Source organism: Centruroides sculpturatus, unplaced genomic scaffold (assembly GCF_000671375.1).
Source record: "Centruroides sculpturatus isolate CEXI.00-Female unplaced genomic scaffold, Cexi_2.0 scaffold24, whole genome shotgun sequence".
NCBI lineage: Eukaryota > Metazoa > Arthropoda > Arachnida > Scorpiones > Buthidae > Centruroides > Centruroides sculpturatus.
Window position 1 is genome coordinate 567,572 of NW_019384375.1, and position 18,458 is coordinate 586,029.

Below are 18,458 nucleotides of genomic sequence, written 5' to 3' on the forward strand. Positions count from 1 at the left end.
AACGAAAATGAAAATTTGCTTGATAATTCAACTACGCTTGTTGGAGAACAATAAAAACACTACACTCAACAAGCCACCAATAAAACTCAACTGCCTAACCTATAACCAAAGTCTCCTTTTAATTTGTTTTTTAAAAAAAGCGCTTGACAAACTTGCCCCGCATGCCGAAGTTGCCCCGATCTCCCCTACATTTAAAAGAATTTAAGTAACAATTTAAAGATTTCTTATATATTCTTTACAAAGCATGCCATTTTATTTACATATTGTATTAAGCACTTGAATGTAGAGCCTATAGCGTAAATTTTTAAAATTATAAAATTTTGATGTTATTCCTGAAAAGTGTAGAATTTATCTGTTGCTATAAAAATAAATTACACATAAAATTCTTATATTACCTGAAGCTAGTTTCCATTCTACAAAAAACTTTTCTATCGGGCTGTTTCCTATATAAACAACATTCCAACGCAAAGTTGCACTCCTACTATTTACATCTGTAGCTCGAACGTCTGTAGGAGGATCGGGTGGTTCTGTTATAAATAAATAAATATATATATATATAAATTAAATATTATACACAATATAGTTTAAAATAAATAAAATATTTTATATGAAGTTGCGAAAAATAAATTGATCCGTTGTCAGTCAACGTGTTGAGAAGTAAATTTGATGTTCAAAGTATGAGAGGTAAGTTCAGATAAAAATAACTTTAAAAAATGATTTAAAATTTGATAGGTTTAAAAATTATAGTTAATAATTTAATAGATTTGAAATTATATTTCGTTATTTCCAATATATTCATCAACAAAATAAAGATAGTAGAAATAAAATTGTGAGATATTTATATAATTATAAAAACGTAAATTTAAGTTTTATAAAAATACTTCTTTAAAATTTATCAATTATTATTATTATTAAAGTTAATAATATCATTTACATAAAATCTGTATTATGATCTATGAGATAAATAATATAAATTAGAAAATAAACATTTCAATAATGAAGTCGTCATATGAAAGTATAATATAAAATATAACACTAAATTTAGTAATTTTAAAATTAAAAAAAAGCATTTAAAATAGGATAATTCTAATAAATTGTAGAATTTGTGATATATTTAGTAAAAAATTATCTGTTTTTTGATCTAAAATAGCTATAATTATTTTATCTCAACTAAAGATAATAGGCGAAGACGAAAGAGGAGATAGGAGCTATTTGTCTTATTATGACCAATAGAGATTTATGGCTAGGAGACAATATCATCCTCAGTGATCTCCTGAGTAGAGACCTGCAGAGACAGGAAAAACTGATGTAGCTATGTTAAAACAATTAGCTATTAGTAGACGAAACGTTCCTTAAGGGCGACCATAAGTTATAAATAAAATTATAATTTAAATTTGTTTCATTCTTTAACATTTAATAATATAACGTCTCAATTTATCTTTAAAAATTATAGAAAAATAATTCGATATTCTTGCTAAAATTGAATTTTCAAAGTTAATATTGATTTGAGATAAATATTATAATATTGTTATTCAGTTAAAACCATAAATAAATCAATATTTAAATGAAATTTATTATTAGATTTATTTTTATTTGATGAGTTAATTTCATATTTAAAGAAAAAATCAAACTTATACAAAAGTGATAATATAATAGAAACAATTTCATTTAAGCAAAATTTCAATAAATATATCGATTTATCGACAGCGATGCGAAACGTTATGTCTTATCTATGCAAAGATTCTTCACCATTCTCCCACTGATAAGATTATTATGCATTATCTTTGTAAGATTCTAAATCTCTAAAAAAGTAGGCTACATCATAAAGTAGATTCGAGATTGGATGCCAATCATCGAGAATGTTTTGTTCAGTGTAGCATGATCTTCATTTATCGAGTTATTTATTATCGTTGCTATACGACTGCTATGAGATAACCTCAACTATCAGATACGTGGTTAAGAAATGGTAAATCAGATAGGACTCTGTAGAGACTCTTGTTCAATTAAATAAATTGCCAATTTATCACTGAACTTTCAAAAACGTCATCATTTATATATTTCAAAAATGTTCTTCCAAAATCTTATACAAGTTTTTATATAATATAATTATGTTCGTGTAGAAATAAATAGTTACCGCAACTTCACGTCTTAATTAATTACAGAATACTTGCTGTTTGCAACCAATAAATATTAACAGAGTTTAGTTATTTATGTGTACGATTAAATTTTCGTCACAAATTAACTTTATTATCTACTTTTAATCACTTATGTTACATTTGATTATGTAAAGTAGTTTCAAATTTCCGACAAAATCCAGGAACAATTTATCGTATCTTAAATCTAAACATCATTCGATATTTTGAGAAAAATTAACTTCATGCCTAAGCCAACCATTATAAATTTCTCTACATGATTCCATAATTTGCTGTTATTTTCAGTTTTTCCACTAAAAATTAATAGGGACTGAATGCAAAGACATGACTTATAGTTTTTTTTTAAATTTTAAGTCATGTCTTTGCATTTTCAATCGCTAGTAATTAGATATTCTATAATAAACTACAATATGATAATTAACGGAACGTTAATATATAAAGAAGACTAAAATCTAAATTAAATTTTTCACAAATAAGGAGAAATTCAGTAATTATACACAGAATTTTAATTTTTTAAAAATATTTTAAGCAGAACTACTTATACACAATTTTATGGTTACAGTATTGTGTAATTGTATTAAAGAAAATAACCAAAGGAAATTTTTACAGGAACCATGTTTTTTTTTTCTATTATATAACGTTCTTGACAAATAGGAAATTATGTGATACTTTTATTACAGTGCCTGAAATATTTCTGTGAAAATATACCAGAAAATATTAAAAGATAATATCTGTTAGGAAAAGATAGTTTCCGTGGATTGAATAAAATTCTCATGATAAATCCTAAGTTCAATAACATTTGCAATGTGTTTTCGAATTGAAGAAGTACTTTCGATTCTGAGACATGACAGCCGAATGGCTGCAGTGGTTAAGGCATCAATCTACCGCTATGGGAGGTGACCCAGAAATTTTTAGGGGTGATTTTTCCCGGATGTATCGAACCCCGTCTCTCATCATCCAGCAGTCACATTGTATTCCAGACCGAAACCACGATAGGTTTGATTGAAAAGGTTTGAGGAAATAAGGGAACGCAAGACTTGAGAGATCTGCCAAAAAAAAGTCATTCTGAAAGATCTTTCTATGCGAAACTGGCATATTCAGGTATTACACATGTAAAGCAAATCCGAAAAACTTCACGCGGCTAGCCCGCTGGTGAGGTGCGATCTTGCGGCCAACTATCAATGTTCATAGTTTTATTCACTCTGTCTTGATTAAAATGGCTTCTTAGAACCAGAGAGCAGGAAAAGTCAAAATATGAAAAAAAATCTAAGATATAAATAAAATTTTTAACTCAGAGTTTAGAATAATTTTTAAAATATTCTCTTATGATATTTATCACATATATACAAAATGTATTCCGCGAGGAACTGACAGTTTTTTGCAGCGTGTTTTAGAGGCCTAGGGGGTCCAAAAATATCTATAAACATAGCCCTTCGAATGCATTATTTCAGTTCTAGAAGGAAGTAAATTTCAGACTAGCAACCCCTTAAGATGCTACTCTACAGTACTTCGAAGCGTTGCGGAAAAGCCTCAATCTCGTTGTCCTTCAGAGGTTTGTTTGCATTTCTTGACTGTGGTATAGTACAGAAGCTAACGAGCAGCGAGATTGAACTTTTCCGCAGCACTTAGCAGTGCTTCAAAGCGGAATTTTAAGGAGTAGCTAGTCTAAAACTTATCCTCTTCTATGACTGAAACGATTCGTTTAAAGGGCTATTTTTATAAAACATTTTTGTATTCCCCTAGGTTTCTACAACACACTATAACATATAGCCACTATCTGTATAAGGAAACTAACCGAAAAAAAATTAATTTATTTAACAAAGTATTATTCGATTAAATTTTTATCTTCTGTATCATAAAAGAATATACAACTTCTTATTTTATAAAAATTTAATTACATACAATTTATTACAGATATTTATATATTTAAATATTCAAATAATATCTGACTTTATCTAATGTTTTATATTTTATTTCAAGACTTAGACAAAAGTAATTCTCTCATTANGTCGTATAATCATTTTTTTAAAAGTAAATTTTCAAAATGTTTCCAATTGGTAATAATATACAGCAAAATATAAAGTTACATAAGAAAAAAGGAAAGGAATATTATCATCTATAAATCCAAAATTGAAATTTTTATTCAAAAATGGCGGATATTTGCAATGTGCATTAGATGGTTGAGTTATTTCAGTTGGGAATTCTGATTTTACGATGGTTGTTTGTATTAGAAACCTGAAGCAAGTTATTTATGAGTGCCAGAGAGAAGTTATGCACTATCTGACTGATAATGCCTATCATCGTAAAAGTTAGTGTTTCCAGCCCATCTAGCTGAGTAGGATATTAGCTGTAAGATATAAAGTGTGGATCTTTGGATCTTCCAAATAATCCCTTTGAATAGATTGTTTCCATGGTTATTTTATATGTAGATTACTAAACCAAATCATTATTTACTTTTCTTCTTACAAACATCTGAATATTTCTGATATTTTCAGTTTATTTTTAAAATTGTAGTGTATTTTTTTAAATGCAACTCTCAATTAAGATATAAAAAATTTTTAATGTGTCAACTCACCGTTAATTGGATTATCACGCTTTATTTCCCAAGATAATACAACGGAAGAAGAAGATGATGATGATATACGTAGCACTGGAGTACTTGGTGGATCTAAACAAATATATATAAATATTATTTTAAAATAATATATAGATATTTTTCGAATTAATTAGTCAACAAATTCCAAAATATTTCAATAATTAAATTTATATATCTGCTATAGTCTATTAATATTATTATATAATAACTAACTTCATTAAACTCATACGGCGCGATCATAATCTAATTACGATATAATGTATAGTAAAAATAATTTATGGTAATCGTAAAACGATAAAAATAATTTAAATCATATTAGAAAATAACGTTATTTTCAAACATAGAAACTTTAATAAAAAGTAATGAAGAATAAAATAATAAAATAAAAACGATTATAATTTTGAAAATATGCGCCAGATGGCAGCACATAACATTTAAGAAGTTCAGTACATAAGTTTTGTAAGTACTGTACAATACTCGTACGCGAGTTCATCTAGTTATGTAGAATTTTTAAAATAATTTAAAATAATTAATTTTTATATTTTGCAAAATAATGTTTATGCGAAATAATGAAATAATCAACCATAAATTTTTATTAAAACGTCATTTATAGTAAATAGTAAACGAAAGGAAATACAATTATCTTTATGATCATTTTAGGTAATGGTTGAATATTTCGNTTTTGATAAATCTCTGGAAAAGTATATATTTATGTAAATTATAACATAAAATGTATCAGAAATGCTATTGAAGCGTTTATTATATACAGTGGTACAGTACCTCGTAATTAGAACGCTTCAGAGTTCGAACGATTCGGAGTTACAACGGCCTCTTAGAGTGAATTAAATTCTAACTACGAAGCACTACTGTATTCTACAATTTTTTCTCAGTATTAAATTACTTTTACAGTATATATTTAAAGTTGTGAGACTACACTTTTCGATAAAAAAAATTATAGACTTACAACATTAAATAAAATGTTAATTTATAAAAAATATAAAAATTTATTAATTATTGTATTATAAATCTCGCGAATTTGTTATATTTTTGAGAATAAAATTAAAAGTTTTCCTTAAGGAATTTCAGAAGTATGTTAAGTAAAACATAAAACGTTAGCGTTGTAGAATATGTTATTCAGTAAAATGTTATATATAAGACAAAGCTGGGTTAGAATTGTGTTAAACAATGGCATGTGATATATTGATACATATAGAGTAAATATTAAAGGGTAAAATTAAATTAAACATATTTTTAGTGCCAAAGTTATGTGTCAAAATGCTAAATTATAGTTCCATTTAAAATAAAACGATTTTTATTCCTTACACTCTAATAAAAGTTTAATTATACACATTGTTTATTATTGAATGTACGACTTTTAATGAATGCGTTTGAATATTTTACTCCGCTATTTTGTATGAACCTAAATTTTTGTTAAGATATTGGTTAATATACGTACTATCAATTGTAGTTTTATTTTATTAATATTAAACGAATTTTACTCTGTTCTTTGCCAAATTTATTTTTGTTTTGATAATATAATAGAGTTGTTGTGAAATGCAGAAGTCATTCTATGGGCTTCCCTGTTTAAAATTCGTAAAAACTATGTAAACTCACTATACTTTATGCGAAGAAAAATACCATATTCACTGATGGAAGATGTGGATAAAGCATTACTAGGACATATTCCTTACATTACATTCTCGAAACTCTGTTATCTAATTTCTCGGATATCTAAAGATCAAAGAACATTCCTCCATGTTTAAGATATTTCATTAAGTTTCTAAATGATATATTATTATTTCTTTTAGAATCCATTCAATTCTTTTTATAAAGTTTTAGATCTTTATTTTCGATTCAATTAAATAGAAAAAAAACAAATAATGNTTATTCTAATACTAAATCAGCATTAATTCAAATCTGCTACGAATATAGAATTTCCATAAATTATGCACGAAACACTATTAATTACTATAAACAGTTTATATTTATATGTAAATATGATAAAGGAAACTATACTAAATATAAATAAAGATAAATCAATGTATAAGAATATTCTCACAGTAAAATATATTTAAACACATTATTTAACATTTTAACTAATTTGATGCATTGACATTCATTTAATTGCTCTTATTTTACTGCAATAACAATAAAGAAAGATTAACATGGATTACGTTAAGCTCTCTTCCTACTTGTTTACAGGAAAATGGCTTTAGTTATATTTCTACTTCAATATTAGATTACTCATGGTTCATTTATTAGAAAGTCCTACAAATTTTTAATATATTTACATTACTAAAAACCAATATAGTTATATCTTAATAGTTTATTTGTTTAAACATTTATCTACAAAAGTATTTTATAAAATTTAACTGTTTATAATTTATTATTCAGAAATTACGTGTTTTTATATCGTAAATCAAGTAAAAAAATCTAGCAACGAGTTGCTTAATTTTCCCGGCAACCTTTAAACTGTGGGTGGCGCCATCTGTTATAATATTTTATTTAAAAACTTTTTATATTTTTAATTATTATAAAATAGCAAATAATAGCAAATAGCTTAATTTGGGGGTGGGGATGGGTTTTATAAAAATTTGTAAATGCTAATAAGGAGTAAAACCGTCATTCAGTCCGGACTTAATGACGGTTTTACTCCTTATTAGCATTTACAAATTTTTATAAAACCCATCCCCACCCCCAAATTACTCCTACTATAGGCCTACTATAATATATATCCTCTTTATTTCCCCACTGCTTCGACCTTTAACCACTAAAATTTAATAACATCAATCCCCTTAATACACAAACCTCCCTGCAAAATTTCAGAAATTATTGACAAAAAGCACAGGAGTTATTAAACTTCAAAGAAGATGTATTACGTTTTATCTGTTATATATAACAGAGCTGGAAAAGTAATACATTTTAAATACTATAACAATTATTAAAAATTTAATTTATTAATACTTTGTACAAAATATAAAATATTAAAAATCCACTTAGTTTATAAATCATTTGAAAGTCTTTACTTCACAGTTTCGTTAGTACCTATGTAAACAATTGAAGCAAAATTAAATGATGGTATCATAGGATTAAATAGAAATGCTTTTATCGGTTCATTTGATGTATTTAACTGATTAATTTATTTAATTAAATATCTCTTTATCTTTACTCTGTACTAAATTAATTTACTTTTAAAAGAGTTCGGTGCCTATTTTTAAATTTTCAACTTCATGTATTTAATTTCTAATTTTGTTCCTTGTTATTAAAGTTAACATCGCTTGATTTATTACTTCATTTTAGAATCATATTACATAAAGCTTTGATTTAATTAAATAAATCACTCTTAAAAAATTAAATGCATTGTATAAATTTGTTTTTGGTACCACAAAATTTATAATTAATTAACATTAAACACTTAACTTCTTTAAAGTGATAAATGCTTATATTCAAAAAACTATTAAAAAGTTTTAAAACTTTGTAGTGATTAAATATATTCAAATTTCCATTAAGAAGTTCTTATATTTAATGCAGTTTTCAAGTTATTGTCATGTTTTCATAATAATATTTCTAAAAAATTTATTAAAATCAGAGATAAAAAATAAATATGGAAAAAATTAAGGAAAAAAATAATTCAACATAATTTTTGAAATTTTATACTATATTTTGAAAGAAATATAACAAAATTATTCTGGTAAAGCAAGAAAAAGGCTCTTGCACAATTTTCCAGCACTCATAATTTATGAAGTTAAAGTTCTGTGTGGCGCNAAAATTTCCTCGGGGCTCCTGTTCTAACTTTAAACAAAATTAAAATGTGGACATTGTTGAATTTTAAAACCAAATTAAAAACTTTTAGATTTTAAATTGATTTTCAATGTTATTTTTCTAATATATACGAAGAGTTGGCCGGATAACCGATACGGTTAAGCCGTTAACCAATCGTTCTGAGTCTTGGCAGAAAACCCCAAGAATTATTTATGGGCGCTCTGTCCCGGATATGTGGAACTCCATCCCTTATCACCAGCCGCTCCATTGTAGGCCTGATCGAACCCACGACTTTGGGAAAGCTCTCTTTATTCTCGAAGGGCAGAAAGAATCAAAAGTTATATATACAGTTAAACCTGTCTAAACCGGACTCGTACGGTATCGAATAATTTTTCCGGTTTGGCAGAATTTCGTATTGAACGGGTTTTTAACACAGAAAATCGCTGTGTTCTTAAGAATTTCTCTCATTTAGGCAGGTTTCTGTTTTATTAAGGTTCCGTTTTTTGATAGATTCTACTGTATATTAATTCTATGATTTAAATCATCCGACATTATTATCAATATGACAATGAAACGGTATGTTAAGACATAGCTTTTTTGTTTTTTCAGGCATTCGACCATAATAAAATCAGTACCGCTAATAAGAATAAATATTAACTTACTAATTACCATTATAACAAAAGTTATTCCATCACATTTTCTTTAAATAAAATTCTACCTAACATATTTTCGCTATTTGAATGAGATAAAATTTAATTCAAACCTAAACAAGGTATTAGTAGGATTACAAGTCACCTCTTTTATAATATAATCAGATTAACCTTAGTTAATATTAAACATTAATTACTCCTTACGTTATTTAAATAAAATGTTGTAATTAAAGATTTCTTTTAATTGAAAAGATTAAAAGTTTAATTTATACATTTGAAATGTTTACTGTATTTTTACGCATTGCTAATAAAATAAATGAGTAAATTACAATATTTTGATTACCTTCCACTAATACTTGTATCTTTAATTCATCTTTTCCGTAGGCATTAGTGGCGAGACACGAGTACACACCAGAATCTTTTCGATCAGCTCGATTAACTGTCAAAACCGACTGCAGCCCTTCTGTTGTAATGTTTTCCTTAATTATGTATCTAAGACGATAAAAATAAATGTTTTATACTCTACAAAATGATTTTTAAATTATAAATTACTTTCTAAAAACTTCCAATTTAAAACTTCTACCTTTAAAAATCATTTAATTGAATGAAAAAAATTATATATATATATATAAATAATATATTTATAAATTCTTTAAATTTATAAAATGGCATTTCAATAATGTATTTTCGTAATCGATTTTATATGATAATTTTTCTTACATTCTTCTTAATCTTACTAGAGAAACGAACTGAATTTAAGCGGAAAAAATTCTTCATCTTATATATTATAAAATTTTTATTACATATACGTGGAAATTATTATTAATATATACGTTTAAAGAAGAGAAGTGAAGTTATATCAAAAATAATGTATAGGTTTTTGCAATATTTGACATGCTGGAAAGTTGAGATTAAAGCTACTGTTTCCTTTATAGCAATGGAAACTTACTATAAATTTCTATTGATTTGAAAGGTTTTGATCATAAAAATGCCGAATATCAAATAAATACACACCTAGTATCCACCGAAGATTTTATATAAACTTTATCTTTACGCCACTCGATATTAATGGGTCTTTCACCGTAGGCTTCGGCTTGTATGTTAAGTACACTTCCTTTAGGGACACGTTGGACTAAGAAATTCGTTTTAAAGTGAGCAGCGACTGCGTAGAAGATATAAACATTTCAAAAATTTATAAAACGTGGAAGAAAATATATAATAAATGGATACAAACCATGAACGGATAATCGTACAACTGTACTGAGCTCGGCTCCAAAACCGTTAGTTATCTCGCATAGATATTGTCCAGAATCTTTAATCTCTACATTATTAATACTAAGTGAACCGTTTTCTAGTGTCTGTATATGATAATTACTGATAATTGATTTGAAATTTCTCTTCGAAGTTTCATCTGTTAACAATTAATAATTCTCTTTTATTAATTTGATGCGTTGTAAAAAAATTAAATAATAAATATAAGAGAAAATAAAAACAATAAATATTAATTAATATAAATATAAATATAAATATATATTTATAAATCAGTTATTTAACTTGAATTTTTTAATTCAGTTTACGACTAGAAGATGGCGCTAAAATAGCAAAAATTGTTTAAAAATAAGAATTATTTTAAAAAAATTTTGAACGTGTTTTGATTTTAAAAATGTATTTAAATATTTGGTAAAGGTGTTAAAAGTTTAAATGAAACTATAACAAAATTTATTACGAAGCGAAAGAGCTTATACGGTGTCTTGTTAATTCTGCTTTGGAGACTGAATATTTACAAGTAATAAAGTGATATGAGAAATTTAAAATTCAGAACAGAATTAACATCACTGGAGTAAGACAGAATTAGTTGCATGCATTTGATTTGACTTAAATATTATAAAAGTGGATATACAAGGCAATATTAGATCGATATAGCTCACTTGCGACTGATTCATTAGTGACACTTTAATCAAACATCGTCGTTGGCATAGAAATGATTGCTATTAGATATGCTAATTTGCATCGAGTGCGAATAAAACTCAAAGGACTAATATCGGAAGCAAGCAATCGTTTTATACAATATTAAACAATATAGCGAAAAATCTATAATACCTATAATAAATAACCTTAATTTTCTAATCAGATAAATTAATAAAATTTGTGATGTGAATAACTTATAAAAATACTTCTCGACATTGTGAATAATTTATATAATTAAATAGTTAATTTTAATACCTAATTACTGAATAAATATAATTAGTATACCTATAGCTTTTTTCCATCTTATCAAAGGTGGGGGATATCCTTCGGCTTGACAGTCGAAAATTACCAGATCTCCCACTACTACAGACATATCTGTAGGTTCTATTTTCCAACGAGGAGGTACTGAAAAATTAAGAAATATTATATATTAAATTTATAAACTTGCATTAAAAAATCTACTAAATGTTTAAATGTAAAGTAACGTATTAAAATTTTTATTTGTTAAATTAATATACAGTATAAAATAAATTTTTCTAGCTACTTTAGTTATGAATTTTCTCGTTAAGTTTATTATAGAAATATTGATATTTTCTTTACTATTTTTATAGCTGTAAATGTCTGGAATCTGAAATAACTTATATTTTCTATGCTGTATATTCGTATACAATATAAAAAAAGTCCTGTTTTATCACAAATATTGATTCATTTTTAACTTTTATCGCGTGGACCTTCTTGCAAAACATCCGACCATCCTAATAAAATTAATGCTACTTACTATTTGATGCTCATAATTTAAAAGTATTTCGAGGTATTTTAAAATCTCTTTATTGTCGAGAATTTCCATAAAAAAGATAACTTAGATAACGTTAAAAAAATTGCTTCATTCCATTCTCTAAAGGCTACTTTAATGTTTTGTTTTCTGGACACGTAGATTTGTACATTTTAAAAACATATTTCCTGCTATTTTAAAATTATTTGTTTAAAAATTTCATAATATTTTGCTGTATAAAAAAAGAAACATTCGTCTAGTTGTAACGATTTCGATTTGAATTTTTTCAATTAGAAAATTGGAGATAAATATAGAAACAGGTAATGAGATATAAAGCAATATATGATTTTAACAGACGATATAATTTAATAAATTACTAACTGTGAAGCAAAAGTACAATAAAATAAATGCACTTACTTATAAATAGCATTCGTTGCTAATGTTTGCAGATATAAATCTAAAAGGATTACATTCGTGCCATAAACTACACAGGGACTACTAACCGTTTACTACCATTGCGGCCGTATAATTAGTCGTTCCAGCCTCATTACTAGCAACACACGTATAGTTGCCATTATGAGATCTTCCCACACTATTAAAGACGAGAGAAGAACCAAAGTCTCGAAGAGACGATTCCTCAACATTCAAAGACTCTCTGTTTAATGGAAACTCATCCTTCAACCATCGGATAGTTATTGGTGGATCGCCTGTCAGAACGTTGCATGTTGCAATAACTCTCATTCCTTCAGCCAGAACGTTAGGAAAACTAAAGGAATTTATGACCGGTTTTTCTAAATATGAAAGAAGAAAAAGTAATAACTTCCTGTTACGGTAATACGGAGAAATGTCGTGACATATTGCTGATTACTCACTTGTCACTCTAATGATTAAGTCGGCTCTGGTCTCTTCTCCCTTTTTATTGTTAGCCAAGCAGGTATATGTACCTTCATCAGTTTCTCTAGCGATATCATTAAGAATTAAAGTCCCATTAGAAAAGACTTGTTGTCTTTCGTTTAAAGGCAGTTCTCTTCCGTCTACAGAAACAATCATGTTAACATTAAATCTTAATATAACGAATTGTAATAATTTAATGACATTATATAAAATCCAATAAAATTAATTTTGATTTAATTATAATTCTATACATTTAGCCATTACCAATTGAGATAAAAGGTTTAGTTTTGATAAAATTCAGGAATACAGTAATAACTTTAGTGATATTTTTCTTTCTTTCGATAGGTGGTTTTCTGGAAATTGCACTTTAGATAATTTCATAAACTGTTTTCTTCAATCAATGTAATAGTTTTTTTCTTCTTCTTTATGTTTCGATCAAGAAATTGTGTTTGCACTTAATCTTAAAAATTATGTTTATAAATTCCAAATCATTAAAAAAATTTAAATTTAAATTAAATATCAATTACTTAGTAAATTTATAAAGTTATTGTTTAATATCATATAATTATAAAACATTTTACATTAATAATAGATTTTTTAAGTTGATTACTGCATTTTTAGCTATTATTATTATATTATTATTGTAATTTATATGAATTTAAAATGAATTTAATTCAAAATAATTACAATGGAGAGAAAGCAGAATATGCAAAATGCAATGGATGGATCAGAAAGAAGCTGAAACAGGTTAACATAAATTATTAATGATGATAGGTTTAGTATACAAAAATTATTTTACATTAATGATTGCGTATGTAATACATAATACATGTTTGTAATGATAATTTGTAAATTATCTTTACAATCATACGCGCTATTGATAGCTTATACTTATAATAAATATGACGTAAGATAATATGCATCAATAATTTGGGCTAAGATTTATTCATTTTTTATCTTTCTCGATGCAGTTTCATTCAACCTTATTACTGAGACCATTTCCTTTTTTCCTCCATTCAACGAGTACAATTTTTATACGATATAGATCATTCGTTAATATATCTGGTCCATCGTTCATTGTGAATTCTGTTCACATTTCCTTTCGATATCTAAATTTGTTGCGAATATTTTATACCAAGATCTACGTGCAATTACCACGAAATATAATAGTTATACATTTATTCCTATTATAAAATTCATTGTTTTTGCGAATTCTCTTCTGCTATCTAAACTTCAATATTGAATTATTTGAAATTTGTAAATTATTTATAATTTATAAAAACAAAAACTTATCTTTATAAATACTGAGAAATACGTAAATATTTTCCCTTGGAAATTAAATTTATATTTGTTTTTAGTTTTAAATTTTAGTTTTTTTTTTAATATTTACCCATTCTGTTAGCAAATTCTGTATTTTCAGTCAGTATTGATTGTCCAAGTTTTTGGTTTTTATTAATATTTTAATTTTATTTCAAATTTTTTTTATATGGTTAATTCGGTTAGCATTTATTTTTGAGACATTTAACGTTTTTCTAGATCAATATAACGTCGTTTGCGAACTCTGGAAGACATATTTATTTTTAAATACAATTCTTACTGTTGCTATAAACAATTTAAGAGAGAATGAACTTTTCTTTGTCTTATTTCCACTGCTATTTTTTTTTTTGTTTTGTTTTTTAAAGAAATTCCTTAAAGAAATATTTCTTTTCATTATATATTTAAATTATTTTTGTGTTTGAAAATAACATTTCTATAGTAATGATGATGTTTACTTTATGAAATTTGTGGTTATATTAAATGTGTAAATGAAAATTTTTCATTCTTTTTTTCAATTTTTGGTTCTTTTTATCATACAATAACAAATATTCTGTTCTTACTTATAAGCAAACAAAGACATTTTTTATGATTAAGAACAGAAGATTTTAGTTTTCTTTTTTATTAAATTTTATACTGGAAATATTGAAAGCATATTAAATTTAATATAAACAAGGGGTTTCCAATCTTGTCGCTGGTGACCCGCGAGAGGTCAGTCAATTTAATCAATAAATCGATACATTACTAATGGGTGTCGATAGACAAATTTTCATTATATATAATTATTAAAAATATAATAATACTAATGAATACGTTTGCATTTTAATGAAGTAAAACAAAAATTGGAATTTTTATTTATGTTTAATTAAAAATATTCATCAGTTTATAGTTAATTTTTTCCTGTTTGTAATTTATTCGTATTTTGTATCTGTATAGAGAGGAAGTAGTGAATGAAATATAATCGTGAAAAGGGGTTGATAAGCATAAAAGAATGAGGAACCTTTCGTAAGCATATTTAACTTGCAACATCCTGTCTTAAAATAAACTCACATACACAATAGTCAATATTGAATTAAACATTTGTTGAAAAAATAGGTTATTGGTTATAATAATTAACAAAACTATAAAACTAAAACAAATTTATAAGTTATGTGTTAATTATAGTGTTTCATCAACATTATACGTATACACTAACCCGCTTTTCTCTCAGGGATTTGACTCATAAAATGACTTATTAGCTTAGCTTAGGAATATCATTCATCAGTCTGATTAAATTCCATATTTGTGAGATTATTAAATGATCATTTGCATTCAAATCCTCTTAAATCTACTTTCGTTCATCTCGCACAACTTAATTCCATTGTTTCATTCAACTTACAAGTCAATGCTGTTTCTATTCCTTAGCAAGAATCTTCCTAACTCAAGCATAATTTTCGACAAGATACTTAAATTTAACACATGCATCAGTAATCTCGTTAAAATTCTTGCTATCAACTATAGCATGTTTCTACAACATTCCACGTTAAGTTATATTTAGTTAAATTCTTTCTAAAGTTTTTGTCCATTTACTGGATGGTTTTGTTTTTGTTAAGGGTTTCTTTATATTGTTAGCTGAAGAAATAGTTTTATACATAAATCTAAGTTGGTTATATATATTCCTTTTTATGAAATAAATAAATACTTTTTAGTATTCTGGAGTTTTTTAAGGTTTAAAAGTATTTTATCATGACAAATAGAGTCAACAAAAGAAGCTTTCTAAAAGTCAACTACGAATCACTCATAGCGTTTTTTTTTTTTTTTTTCAATATACGACTTATACTATTGTGGAAGTCAAATCGAAATTTTGCTATATCTGCAAATTTTAACATTTTCAAAGCATGCCGATATGTCTTTCAAAATATTTCTATTTCCTTTAAAAATTCTGCGGTTTTGGGAAAAAAGTAAACAAATTAGTTGTTAGTTTGAAAGGTCTGGTTTATCATTTCTTTTCTGATAGGATATTAAGAGTGCTTAGCGTAAATCACTGTTCTGGCTTTCCTCAAATGTTACTATCACATATGACTTATTTGTCATCGTTTAGAATTGAAGTGATCTATAGCTTTGTATCGTTCTATCAAAGAGCCATCTTCTTTTTCTGAGGCTTTTAATGTTTTTCATTACTTTTACAACGTTCGCTGACTCTAAGAGTTTTATGGTTTCTGTTTTTACTCGTGTCTATTCTTTGATTCAATTAATCTGTATTATTTTATACAGCACTGAAGATAACTTTTCGTGTCTGAAATTTTAGCAATAGTATCGAATTATATATATATAGTTTTTTTTTCTTTTAGATACATTGTCACCATGATCGATCGCTGATATAAGCGTATACTCCCTCTCTTGATGTAAAAAAATGGCTATAATTTTACATTTTATTATTTTATTTTTTAACTTCCCACATATTTTAATAAACAAAAAATATTTACACATTTAAAAATATATTTATGCATCCAATTATATTTCTATTTACAAGACTTCGACAGTTTCTTTACATATAAAGAATTTTGTATCGAAACAAACTAATAGTTAATTTGTTAGAATAAAATCATCATTTTAAATTTTTCAATTGGGGATTGTTCTTTCTTTCTTTTTTTATATTTTTCTTAAAAATAAATTGCATGCAAATCAGCATTGTCTTTCTACATTTTCAACTAGTTTCTTGCTTCCTTTGTTTCGGGAATGAAAAACCATGGTTTCCACTTCTAGTTGTTTTGATCGATCTTGCTATTGTAGCATTATCTTTTGTTTTTCGTTTAAAAATAGGACTCAAATTGAAATGTAATAGACTTTCTTGACCAAATATGAAAAAGTAAAGTCGCGATATTAAATAAGAGTTATTGGGTACAATTTTCTATTTTTTTTTATATGTTTATCATTAATGTAACCTCAAAAACATTGGAAAATATATAGTAAACTGCAAGAAAAAGTTTTAATTTTAAACTGATTACGTTTCGTAGAGAAACAGTTCATTAACAGAGATAAAAAAAACTAATTATTTCCTCTAGAGAAATTTGTAAAAAATGATGATGTGCAGATATAAAAAGTATAAAATGTTGTTCGAAAGAACAAAAAAGTGTGAGAATAGATTTATAACAAGACATTTGATCAAGATAAAAGGAACATAGGTCTTGCATGATATCACTCAATCATTACTTGTCAGATGTGAAAGAATAAAATATGGAATTGTAAAGTTTGTAGAATTTCTAAGTTAAATGTAAAATGTAAACACGAGTAGGATATCATACTCAAAGATAAGGATGGATGAAACATTTCATCGATACTGACGAAACTATTCTTCTTTCGTACAATATTGTGACGTATAAATTGCGTGTCTAGGCATTCTGTCTAGATAACAGTAGTGTATATGACAAAGACGAAGATTTGAGACACTCTTCATGAGGTATTTCTATATGACAGAATCATCCGCTTCTCAAATATTTATATTGTTGTAAAAATATTTTTAGTTAAAAAGTAACCAAAGCTATTGTCGTGAATCATAATTGTTTGTTTTTTTAATTTTTTTAAACTTACACAGTTTTGTACGTTTCTTATAAAAAAATATCTACGATTTCTTTAACGATTTTACATTTATAATAATCAAACATTAGAAATTTTAATTTCAATAGGATTATCTTAGTCTTAAATAATATTCTCTAAACAGAAAAAATAATATATAAATTAATATATACAATATGTGTAATTCCTGTCTATTCTATTATTGTTATGAATATGTTAATACAATGGCATTTTATAGAATGATTTCGTAATATGTTATCTACTTACATACACATGCATATATACATACACACAATACATCTTTTATGTAAACATGAAGCATATAGTCAAAGTTTGATGACTGCAACATAAAAGTTTTATCAGTTAGGGATTAACACAATATTAACTCTCATCTGAAAATTCAGAACGTAAGAAAATATTATAAATCTCTTACTTATACTTTATAAAATTGAATTTTCATGACTCCCATTCCAAATTACAGATTTTCGATTTCATTTCTTTTTAAAACGATTAGGAAAATAATAAAAATATAATATTTTAAGTTTTTTCCTGATGTTATCTTTTCTGTAAACAAGTAAAGAACCTATTGCTATGTAAATGTGTACTTTAATATACACTTTTAACTTCTCTAAACTTTTATCTGTTAATTTTTTTTACTTTAGTTTTGATGATAGAAATTAAATAGTAATGTCTCTACCCTTTCGAATACTAATCTTTCGATAATAAACACGGTTATATGAAATTTTTACTTCTATTTTTCCTTCCTAAGCAATCGACCACAAACTGTAGTCATT

The 18,458-nt window shown here is 26.0% G+C and overlaps 1 protein-coding gene across 1 annotated transcript in view; it reads right to left on the reverse strand.

Moving 5' to 3' along the window:
• The window catches only part of LOC111616820 (Down syndrome cell adhesion molecule-like protein Dscam2), a 133,605-nt gene that overhangs the window by 42,757 nt on the left and 72,390 nt on the right, over positions 1–18,458 (reverse strand). The window contains exons 8-14 of the mRNA XM_023358180.1: positions 12,774–12,935; positions 12,405–12,692; positions 11,415–11,534; positions 10,396–10,572; positions 10,176–10,323; positions 9,505–9,653; positions 396–527 (exon numbers count right to left, since the gene is read on the reverse strand). Of these exons, the coding sequence (XP_023213948.1) occupies positions 396–527; positions 9,505–9,653; positions 10,176–10,323; positions 10,396–10,572; positions 11,415–11,534; positions 12,405–12,692; positions 12,774–12,935 (1,176 nt within the window). The remainder of the gene's footprint in view (positions 1–395; positions 528–9,504; positions 9,654–10,175; positions 10,324–10,395; positions 10,573–11,414; positions 11,535–12,404; positions 12,693–12,773; positions 12,936–18,458) is intronic.